This window comes from Salvelinus sp. IW2-2015, unplaced genomic scaffold, assembly GCF_002910315.2.
Source record: "Salvelinus sp. IW2-2015 unplaced genomic scaffold, ASM291031v2 Un_scaffold2067, whole genome shotgun sequence".
Lineage (NCBI taxonomy): Eukaryota > Metazoa > Chordata > Actinopteri > Salmoniformes > Salmonidae > Salvelinus > Salvelinus sp. IW2-2015.
In genome coordinates this window covers 105,416-116,842 of record NW_019943409.1, presented here as the reverse complement: position 1 = coordinate 116,842, position 11,427 = coordinate 105,416, and the positions used below count along the sequence as shown (strand labels likewise).

General features: G+C 46.6%; 1 protein-coding gene and 1 long non-coding RNA gene across 2 annotated transcripts in view; both read right to left on the bottom strand.

The window, feature by feature from the left end:
• Nucleotides 1-9,861: 9,861 nt before the first annotated feature.
• Nucleotides 9,862-11,427, bottom strand: part of LOC112072862 (sushi domain-containing protein 2) — a 42,032-nt gene continuing 40,466 nt past the window's right edge. Inside the window, 1 exon segment of the mRNA XM_024140257.2 lies at nt 9,862-10,665. Coding sequence (XP_023996025.2) covers nt 10,617-10,665 — 49 coding nt within the window. The 3' untranslated portion in view covers nt 9,862-10,616.
• The window catches only part of LOC112072860 (uncharacterized), a 1,783-nt gene continuing 1,675 nt past the window's right edge, over nt 11,320-11,427 (bottom strand). The window contains exon 2 of the long non-coding RNA XR_002894401.2: nt 11,320-11,407. This is a non-coding gene — a long non-coding RNA (uncharacterized lncRNA). The remainder of the gene's footprint in view (nt 11,408-11,427) is intronic.

Sequence of the window (11,427 nt, the reverse complement as noted above, 5' to 3'; positions counted from 1 at the left end):
TACTGGTGTGTAGATTAGGGTTAGGGTGCCTCAGAGGGGAATAGGGTTCAGCATCTGATGTTAGGGGTAAGGATTGGTGGGTAGCCATGCTGTTTTATCTGTGATAAAGTCACACAGTATAACGACACAGGACGAGACCTAAATGCAGACACAGGAGGCAGATGGTTAGAGTCTCTGATATTTATTAATAGACAAGGGCAGGCAAGAGGCAGGTCGAGGACAGCCAGAAGTTTGTAAACCAGGTCTGAGTCAGATGGGTACAGGACGGCAGGCAGGCTCGGAGGTCAGGGCAGGCAAAATGGTATGGCAGGCGGGCTCAGGGTCAGGGCCAGCAGAAAACGTCGGAACCGGGAGGACTAGACAAATAGGAGTATGGAAAAACACACGAATAGGCTTGACAAGACAAGATGAACTGGCAACAGACAAACAGAAACCACTGGTATAAATACACAAGGGATAATGGGAACAAATGGGAGACACCTGGTGGGGGGTGGAGAAAGAACAAGACAGGTGAAACAGATCAGGGTGTGACAGTACCCCCCCCCCCCCTCTAGGGGCGCCATACCTGGTTGACCGGGATGCCGGCGGTGAAAGTCAGCAATGAGGGCCATGAAACGTGGAATGTATACGGAGGAAGACAAACAGCAGTTGGACTAAGGATCTTGGAGATGGGAAAGGGGCCGATAAAGCGGGGGGGAAGTTTACGGGATTCCACCCTGAGGGCCAGATCCTGAGTGGAGAGCCATAGCCTCTGCCAGAGACGATAGCGGGTAGCCGGGGTCCGGTGGTGGTCCGCCTGTCGCCGATACCTGGAGGTGGTCTTAAGAAGAGCGGACCGGGCTCTCTTCCAGGTACACCGACAGTGACGGACAAACATCTGGGCTGAGGGTATGCTGACCTCTTTCTCTGGGAAGAATGGAGGCTGGTAACACAGGGAACACTCGAAAGGCAAGAGCCCAGTGGCCGTGTAGGGAAGGGTGTTCCGAGCGTACTCCACCCCACACGAGTTGCTGGCTCCAGGTGGTGGGATTGGCCGAGACGAGGCACCGAAGAGTCATCTCCAGGTCTTGATTGGGACACTCCGACTGGCCGTTGGACTGAGGATGAAACTCGGAAGACAGGCTGGCCGACGCCCAATGAGGGTGCAGGACACCTTCCAGAATCGGGATGAGAACTGAGGACCACGATCGGAGACCATGTAGACTGGAAGTCCATGGATTCGGAAGACATGCTGCACCATGAGCTGGGCCGTCTCCTTGGCTAAAGGTAACTTGGGGAGGGGAATGAAATGGGCGGCTTAAGATAACCTATTCACCACTGTAAGGATGATGGTGTTTCCATCAGACGGAGGGAGACCAGTGACAAAGTCCAGGGATATATGGGACCAGGGGTGATAAGGATCAGGGAGAGGTTGAAGGAGGCCAGCCGGAGCTTGCCGCAGAGTCTTGTTCTGAGCGCACACAGTGCAGGTGGTGACGAATGTGGAGACGTCAGAAACCATAGTGGGCCACCAAAAACAGGTAGGCTTCGAGGAATGGACCCAGGGACGAAACATCCGGTTATGGGTTGGGGCCAATCCACCTCCGCTCTCACCTTGTCAAGATCCATCTGAAAGTTCCCTTCAGCGATGACGTATCCCAGAAAAGAGATAGTGGAGCGATGGAATTCACACTTCTCAGCTATCACAAACAACTGGTTCTCCAGGAGGCGCTGAAGGACTTGTTGGACATGGAGGACATGCTCTTGTCGAAGTAGACAAACACAATCCGATTCAACATGTCATGGAACACATTGTTGACCAAGGCCTAGAACACTGCGATTTGATGTTGGTGAGTCCAAACGGCATGACCAGGTACTCGTAGTGTCCGTTAGCCGCGTTGACGGCTGTCTTCCACTCGTCTCCTTCCCGTATCCGAACTAGGTGGTAGGTGTTCCAAAGGTCCAATTTAGAAAAGATGGTTGCCGCCTGGAGAGGTTCGAAAGCCGAGGAGAAGAGTGGCAGAGGGTAGCGATTCTTTACAGTGATGTCATTGAGGCCCCGGTAGTCGATACATGGACGCATGGTCTTGTCCTTCTTTTCCACAAAGAAGAAACCTGCGCCGGCAGGGGAAGCAGAAGGACGAATGCCCTCAGCAGCCAGAGAGTCCTCAGTGTACTCCTCCATGGCCTTGGTCACAGTGCCAGATAGGAAATATATCCGTCCAAAAGGCGGTGTGGTGCCTGGGAGGACGTCAATGGCGCAATCGCAGGGATGATGCGGAGGAAGGGAGGTGGCGCAAGCCTTGCTGAAAACCTCCAGGAGGTCCTGGTACTCCGCGGGAACGGCTGAGAAATCCGAGGCTTTCCAGAGCCTGCAGGAGGACGTCCCGGGGCAGGCTGCGCCGCTTTGAGGCAATGTGAGTGGTAGAACGGGCTCCAACCCAGTATAGAACCAGTGGTCCAGTCAATCAGGGGGTAGTGCCTCTAGAACCATGAAAATCCCAAAACAGGAATATGGGGAGATTCAATAAGTAGAAGCTGTATGGACTCATTGTGATTGCCCGACACTCGCAGGTTAATGGGAACCGTACTGTGAGTGACCCTGCCAATGGAGCGTCCGTCCAGTGCTCTGGCGTCCATGGGAACGGAGAGGAGTTGTGTGGAGATACCCAGCTTACATACTAGAGTAGTGTCCACGAAGCTCTCATCAGCCCCATAGTCAATGAGCACCCGGAGAGATTCAGACCAATCCACCCACAGCAGGATAACATGGAGAGGAGTACGAGTAATAGAAGTTAGAAGATTCCCAGTATGGCCCACCAGCGTACTCATACCTACTGTTGAGCCTGGTTTTTTACTGGACAAATGGATATGTAATGCCCTGTAGCACCACAATATAGGCAACCGTTGGAACTCAGCTTGCGTAATTGTTAGGCAACAATCTGGCCCTGCCCAGTTGCATAGGCTCTGGAGTAAACGAGTCATCTGTCACCGATGATTCCTGAGGGGGCTCGGTTAACTTTAGATCCTCTCGGGAATGCAGGTGTCAGGGACTTCCGGGGGTTCTTCGGAGGCGAGAAAGAAGTAGCTTCCAGGCCACCTCTCTCCCGGACACCTTCCTCACCTCCGCCACAAAATCCTCCAGATGACGGCAAATGGCAGATTGTTCTCCCAAACCGCCGTAGCCCAGGTGAGCGCCCTTCCAGACATCAGCGTTATGAGATAGGCTATCTCCGAACGATCCGAAGGAAACAAAGAGGGTTGCAGCTCAAAGATGAGAGCCCTGGGAAAGAAACGCCCGGCAGTTTCCAGGATCCCCAGCAAATCGCTCCGGAGGATGTAAGCGGGGTTCTCGGGGAGCCGGGGTATGCTAGACAAAATCACCACTGGTATGGGGATTACTGAGCGTTCGGGAGGTCTCCATTGTTGCATGCTGCCTGAAAGTCCAAGGAATTTCTCCAGTAATGCTTTGAAACCCTGGTCAGTATGGAGTCCTTCCATAAGGTTCTGGAGTAGCTCCTCATGTCTTCCAATGGAGACAGTGTTGCGGAGCTGGTCCGAGTCTGCTGGGTCAGTCATGGCCAGTTTGTACTATAGCAACACAGGAAGAGACCCAAATGCAGACACAGGAGGCAGATGGTTCGAGTCTCTGATATTTATTAATAGACAAGGGGCAGGTAAAGGCAGGTTGAGGACAGGCAGAAGTTTGTAAACCAGGACAGAGTCAGATGGGTACAGAACGGTAGACAGGCTCGAGGTCAGGGCAGGCAGAATGGTATGGCAGGCGGGCTCAGGGTCAGGGCAGGCAGAAAAGGTTGGAACTGGGGAGGACTAGACAAACAGGAGTACGGAAAAACACGCTGGTAAGCTTGACGAGACAAGATAAACTGGCAACAGACAAACAGAAACCACCGGTATAAATACACAAGGGATAATGGGAACAAATGAGAGACACATGGTGGGGGGTGGAGACATGCACAATACAGGTGAAACAGATCAGGGTGTGACACAAAGAGAGTGTTAATGTCAAGTCTAGTTAGTGTTAGAGTCTGTTTTTGTATCTCAAACAAATATAAGTACAGGACTATAAAGACCAGTAGGCCATTTATACTACAGAGTAGATGTAGCCTGGTCCCTGATCAATTTGAGATGTAATATTGTTTGGTATGACAATGACCATAGGAGTTGGCAAGACAGCACAGATCTGGAACTAGGCTAGAGTAGCTGAGGTTATATTAGAAGAGGATCCCATTGATGAAGCAGCCTATTGTAGCCTACTAGAACCTACTGTATAGCTTACTGTAACCTACTGTATAGGCTACTGGAACCTACTGTATAGCTTACTGTAACCTACTGTATAGGCTYCTGGAACCAACTGTAGCCTACTGTAACATACTGGAACCTACTGTATAGGCTACTGTAACCTACTGTAGCCTACTGTAACCTAATGTATAGGCTACTGTAACATACTGGAACCTACTGTATAGGCTACTGTAACCTACTGTAGCCTACTGTAACATACTGGAACCTACTGTATAGGCTACTGTAACCTACTGTATAGCTTACTGTAACCTACTGTATAGGCTACTGGAACCTACTGTATAGGCTACTGGAACCTACTGTATAGCTTACTGTAACCTACTGCATAGGCTACTGTAATATACTGTAGCCTACTGTAACATACTGTAACCTACTGTATAGGCTACTGTAACCTATTGGAACATACTGTAGCCTACTGTAACCTACTGTGACCTATGGTTTAGCCTACTGTAACATATAGGATCCTACTGTATAGCCAGTGGTGTAAAGTACTTTAAAGTACTAATTAGGTAATTTTGGGGGGTATCTGTACTTTACTATTAATATTTTTGCTTACTTTTACTTAACTACATTCCTAAAGAAAATGCTGTACTTTTTACTCCATACATTTTCCCTGACACCCAAAAGTACTTGTTACATTTTGAATGCTTAGCAGGACTTATCAAGAGGACATCCCTGGTCATCTCCACTGCCTCTGATCTGGCGGACTCACTAAACACAAATGCTTCGTTTGTAAATGATGTCTGAGTGTTGGAGTGTGGCCCTGGCTATCTGTAAATAGTGCCTACTGGTTGGTTTAAAATAAGTAATTAGAAATTATTCATACTTTTACTTTTGATACATAAGTACATTTTATCAATTACATTTACTTTTGATACTTAAGTATATTTAAAACCAAATACTTTTAGACTTTTACTCAAGTAATATTTTACCCGGGTGACTTTCACTTGAGTCATTTTCTATTAAGGTTTCTTTACTTTTACTCAAGTATGACAATTGGGTACTTTTTCCAACACTGTGTATAACCTACTGGAAATGACTATATAGCCTACTGTAACCTACTGTATAGTCTAACGTAACCTACTGTTTCCATGAGTCAAATCATCAAGAGAAGCCAGAACAATGTGCACCTGCAAAGCTGCAACACCAGACTTGAAACAAAACGCTCACTAAAAACAGAAGCTTTGGCCAAAACCACTACACAGGGCCTTTTCCCTAATCCCTCAGTTTACAGGAGGATAAAACAGAAGATTTAAAGCAGGGGGAAACTCCCAGTGAGAGAAACAGGCTTGGACAGAGCAGAAAGCATTTATTTGTGTTTGAATTTGATTTGGCTAATTAAGAGGAGTGGGATATAAGACGTGCGTAAATACTCTGCTTCAGAAATGAACAGGCCCCCGCTGAGATGAAACACACACGCAACTTAATCAGCATGTGACTCTGAACAGTACAGGCCTTAGCGATCTGCTCCATTGCCTTCCTTGTAACCAGCGATTGACACATGAAAGCAGTGAAATTTCACAGTCAACTAATCTCAGTTATATATGTATATAGACCTCCAATGTAGGAGACTTGTAGAGCTGAGCTAGTACACACCAGGCGTGTTCTTTTAACGTTGTTGTTGGTGTCTTAGGAGCTGTAAGTGTGTGTGTGTCTGTGTGTGTGTGTGTGTGTCTGTGTGGACAGGAGTGTACTGTACGTGAGGGTGATCTTTTTGTTGTTGTTGGTGTCAGGGCAGGAGCTGTGTGTCTATGTCACTGTCTATATCTAGGGCAGGAGCTGTGTGTCTACGTCACTGTCTATATGTAGGACATGAGCTGTGTGTCTACGTCACTGTCTATATCTAGGACATGAGCTGTGTGTCTACGTCACTGTCTATNCATGAGCTGTGTGTCTACGTCACTGTCTATTTCTAGGACAGGAGCTGTGTGTGTCTATGTCTCGCTCTGTCTATTTCTAGGACATGAGCTGTGTGTGTCTATGTCACTCTCTGTCTATATCTAGGACAGGAGCTGTGTGTGTCTATGTCACTCTCTGTCTATATCTTGGACAGGAGCTGTGTGTGTCTATGTCTCGCTCTGTCTATTTCTAGGACATGAGCTGTGTGTGTCTATGTCACTCTCTGTCAATCTCTAGGGCAGTAGCTGTGTGTGTCTATGTCACTCTCTGTCTATCTCTAGGGCAGTAGCTGTGTGTGTCTATGTCTCGCTCTGTCTATTTCTGGGGTGTTTTTGCAAAAAGACATTCAGACAGCACCTGTATTTAGGATTTTATTAGCATCCCCAGTTAGCCTGTAGTACCCATTCCCCAACAACCAGCCTCTGTCTACAGGGTCTCTCTACAGTAGCCTGTAGTATGGCCTGTAGTACCCATTCCCCAACAACCAGCCTCTGTCTACAGGGTCTATGTGGTTCCTCTGGTCCTGGTAATGGATCACAGCTGGTAGCCATGAACCAACCACAGCTCGCCGGGATGCCCACCGCACAACATCAAAGACCTAAAGTCCACCAGGGACAGGCTATTTCAATTAGCCTCCCCCTAACACATACACACACGAATGCAAACATACACACATACCCCGCTCCATCGCCGGCAGTACCCACACACACACCCCTTGACTTGTCAGAGCAGAAACTATACCATAAAGTCAAAGGAACGGTCTGTAAATCTCTGAGATAGAGATTGCAATGCGGCAAATATCTGGGGAAGGGTATAAAACAATTTCTAGAGTGTTGAAAGTTTCCAACAGCACAGTGGTCTCCATCCTTGGGCCATTTGAAAAATATGGAACTCCCTGGCCGTCTGACCAAACTGAGCAACCGGGCAAGAAGGACCTTGGTCAGGGAGGTGACCAAGAACCAGAAATGACCACTCTGACAGAACTACAGAGTTCCTTGGCTGAGACAGGAGAACCTGCCAGAAGGACCTCAGTCTCTAGAGCCCTTTACCAATCTGGGCTTCATGAGAGCGTGAAAGAGGAAGCCACTCCTGAGAAAATGCATGTGAAAGACTGATTGAAGTCTTTGGCCTGAATGCAAAACACTATGTCTGCTGGTGGCAGCATCATGCTATGAGGATGCTTTTCACCGGCAGGGACTGGGAGACTGGTAAAGATAGAGGGAACAATGAATGGAGCCAAATACAGGCAAATCCTTGATGAGAACCTGCTTCAGAGTGCAAGAAACATTAGACAGGGGTGAATATTTGTGTTCCAACAGGACAAGGACCCCAAGCATACATTTAAATCAACGCTGGAATGGCTTCAGAACAAGAATGTGAACGTCCTAGAGTGGCCCAGCCAAAGCCCAGACTTGAACACCCTTGAAAATATGTGGAAAGACTTGAAGATTGCTGTTCACCACCACTCCCTATTTAACTTAGAATGGGATAAAATCCCCAAATCCAGATGTGCAAAGCTGATACAGACATACCCAAGACGACTCAAAGCTGATACAGACATACCCAAGACGACTCAAAGCTGATACAGACATACCCAAGAGATCAAAGCGGATACAGACATACCCAAGACGACTCAAAGCTGATACAGACATACCCAAACGACTCAAAGCTGATACAGACATACCAAGACGACTCAAAGCTGATACAGACATACCCAAGACGACTCAAAGCTGATACACACAACCCAAGACGACTCAAAGCTGATACACACATACCCAAGACGACTCAAAGCTGATACAGACATAACCAAGACGACTCAAAGCTGATACAGACATACCCAAGACGACTCAAAGCTGATACAGACATACCCAAGACGACTCAAGCTCAAATCGCTATCAAAGGTGCTTTCTACAAATTATGCACAGGGGTGTGAATACTTATGTAAGTGAGATATTTCTGTATTTCATTTTCAATAAATTTGCAAAAACTTCTAAAGCATGTTTTCACTTTGTCAATATGGGGTATTGTGTGTAGGTGGGTGAGAACAATACAATATTTAATTCATTTTGAATTGAGGCTAACATAACAAAACGTAGAATAAATCAAGGGTCTGAATACTTTCTGAAGGTACTGTATGTTATTATGAGATCATTGTGTTGGATGGAAGGGTCCCTCGTTTCCTCGTACCCTCCCAGAGTTTGTTTTGGAGAAGGAAAGTTACTTGGGTTCAAAGTCATGAAAGGGACACCGTTTGGTGGGGTGTTGTGTTGGGCAGCACAGTGACATAGAGACACTAACCTGTAGCACAGTGACATAGAGACACTAACCTGTAGCACAGTGACATAGAGACACTAACCTGTAACACAGTGACATAGAGACACTAACCTGTAGCACAGTGACATAGACACACTACTGAGCACAGTGACATAGACACACTAACCTGTAGCACAGTGACATAGACACACTAACCTGTAGCACAGTGACATAGACACACTAACCTGTAGCACAGTGACATAGACACACTAACCTGTAGCACAGTGACATAGAGACACTAACCTGTAGCACAGTGACATAGACACACTAACCTGTAGCACATGACATAGACACACTAACCTGTAGACAGTGACATAGAGACACAACCTGTAGCACAGTACATAGAGACACTAACCTGTAGCACAGTGACATAGACACACTAACCTGTAGCACAGTGACATAGAGACACACTAACCTGTAGCACAGTGACATAGAGACACTAACTGTAGCACAGTGACATAGAGACACTAACCTGTAGCACAGTGACATAGACACACTAACCTGTAGCACAGTGACATAGACAACTAACCTGTACACAGTGACATAGAGACACACTAACCTGTAGCACAGTGACATAGAGACACTAACCTGTAGCACAGTGACATAGAGACAAACTACCTGTAGCACAGTGACAGAGACACACTAACCTGTAGCACAGTGACATAGACACACTAACCTGTAGCACAGTGACATAGACACACTAACCTGTAGCACAGTGACATAGACACACTAACCTGTAGCACAGTGACATAGAGACACTAACCTGTAGCACAGTGACATAGAGACACTAACCTGTAGCACAGTGACATAGAGACACTAACCTGTAGCACAGTGACATAGACACACTAACCTGTAGCACAGTGACATCAAGACACTAACCTGTAGCACAGTGACAGAGACACACTAACCTGTACCACAGTGACAGAGACACTAACCTGTAGCACAGTGTGACATAGAGACACTAACCTGTAGCACAGTGACATAGACACACTAACCTGTAGCACAGTGACATAGAGACACTAACCTGTAGCACAGTGACATAGAACACTAACTGTAACACAGTGACATAGAGAGACTAACCTGTAACAGTGACATAGAGACACTAACCTGTAGCAACAGTGACATAGAGACACTAACCTGTAGCACAGTGACATAGAGACATAACTGTAGCACAGTGACATGAGACACTAACTGTAACACAGTGACATAGAGACACTAACCTGTAGCCACAGTGACCATTAGCTGGATGCAACAGAACACAAAAATAGGCCATTCTTTTTGCAATAATGCATTGCCACAGCCATAGACCACGTTTTCAAAAGAACAGAGGAACAACAAAATTCACAGCCATACTTTCACAATTGTATTTATTTCCCTTTAATGAATTACATTCAAATATTATTGTACCACAGTATCTATTCATTATTCAATACTTCATTTGAAGATAGAAAAAGCATGAGCACACCCCTTGGGTTGTGCAATTGTCAGCCATTTGGTGGCATGTTCTTTCGAATGACTTTTTCTCAACCATTGAATGGAATGAACAAAGGCAGTGAGCTCACACACATGAGCTATATTACTGGTCAAAGTCATTCAACCTTTTAAAACGATCAGGAGATTGACTCTAAACACCTAAGAGAGTGTACATCTGGGACCATTCTAAGTTAATAGGAACATGGAGTGATAACATAGACCTCAAAGTATTCACATAATATTGTTTCCCGGCAAAAGAACATAACATTTGGTCCTAGGAAAAGTCCCGTGAACAAACCAAGCAGGCCTGCTCTGTAAGCCTTCATTTACAGACCGTGAACAAACCAAGCAGGCCTGCTCTGTAAGCCTTAATTTACAGACCGTGAACAAACCAAGCAGGCCTGCTCTGTAAGCCTTCATTTACAGACCGTTATTTAAAGTAATCTACAGTGCAATGTACACATGTACTACACCATGAAGATAATGCATTATCCCTGATCGACAAAAATTCTACATGGTGTAGAAAACATAATTTGCACCTACATTAGTGCATGTTGATGCCAGCTTAAGGGTGATGCAATTGTAGGTTCATTTAAAAATATCCTGGACAGGGAGAGTTACACTGGAGGACATCAACTCTGTTCAAATATCACCTTTCCATCCAGCCTCTCTTGTCTTTCTCTGAAATAAAGCAGAAAGAATCAGAATCACTTTTACTCTACACAATACCCAGAATTTGTGACAAGGTGCTGCGAGCAATAGATTACAGAAACATTAATAGTGGAAGACTGTCTGTGTATAACAGGCTACTCAGACACACACACAACCCCACCGACCCATCTCCGACCCCCTGGGTGGTTTCTGACCGAGGCCCCTTGTCCTTCTTTGATGTGTCCTGCCGTTGCGCGCAGGGTGGGGAGGACTAGGGCCTGTTGGGGCCTGCAGGGTAACCCTAGATGTGTCTGCAGCAATGGGCTGAGGGCTGGGGATGAAGCAAGGGGTTGGGCATGAAGCAAGGGGTTGGGCATGAAGCAAGGGGCTGTTAGGGCAGGGAGGCCCATACCATCTCCACACAGCATCAGAGGAAGTAGCAGAGTCTCACGCAAACAAGACCAGACCAAGCCAGGCCATACCAGACAAGGCGTGTGTGTGTGTGTGTGTGTGTGTGTGTGTGTGTGTGTGTGTGTGTGTGTGTGTGTGTGTGTGTGTGTGTGTGTGTGTGTGTGTGTGTCTCCAGACATCAATGACAAGTGGGTGTTGACCCAAGGAAGATGTCATGGTGTGTTTAATGGTATGAGTTCACAGGAATGCCTTTGGTGAGCTTTCCCATGTGTCCTTATTACCTCAGCATGTAACATGTATGTAGATGTGTGTCCTTATTACCTCATCATGTAACATGTATGTAGATGTGTGTCCTTATTACCTCATCATGTAACATGTATG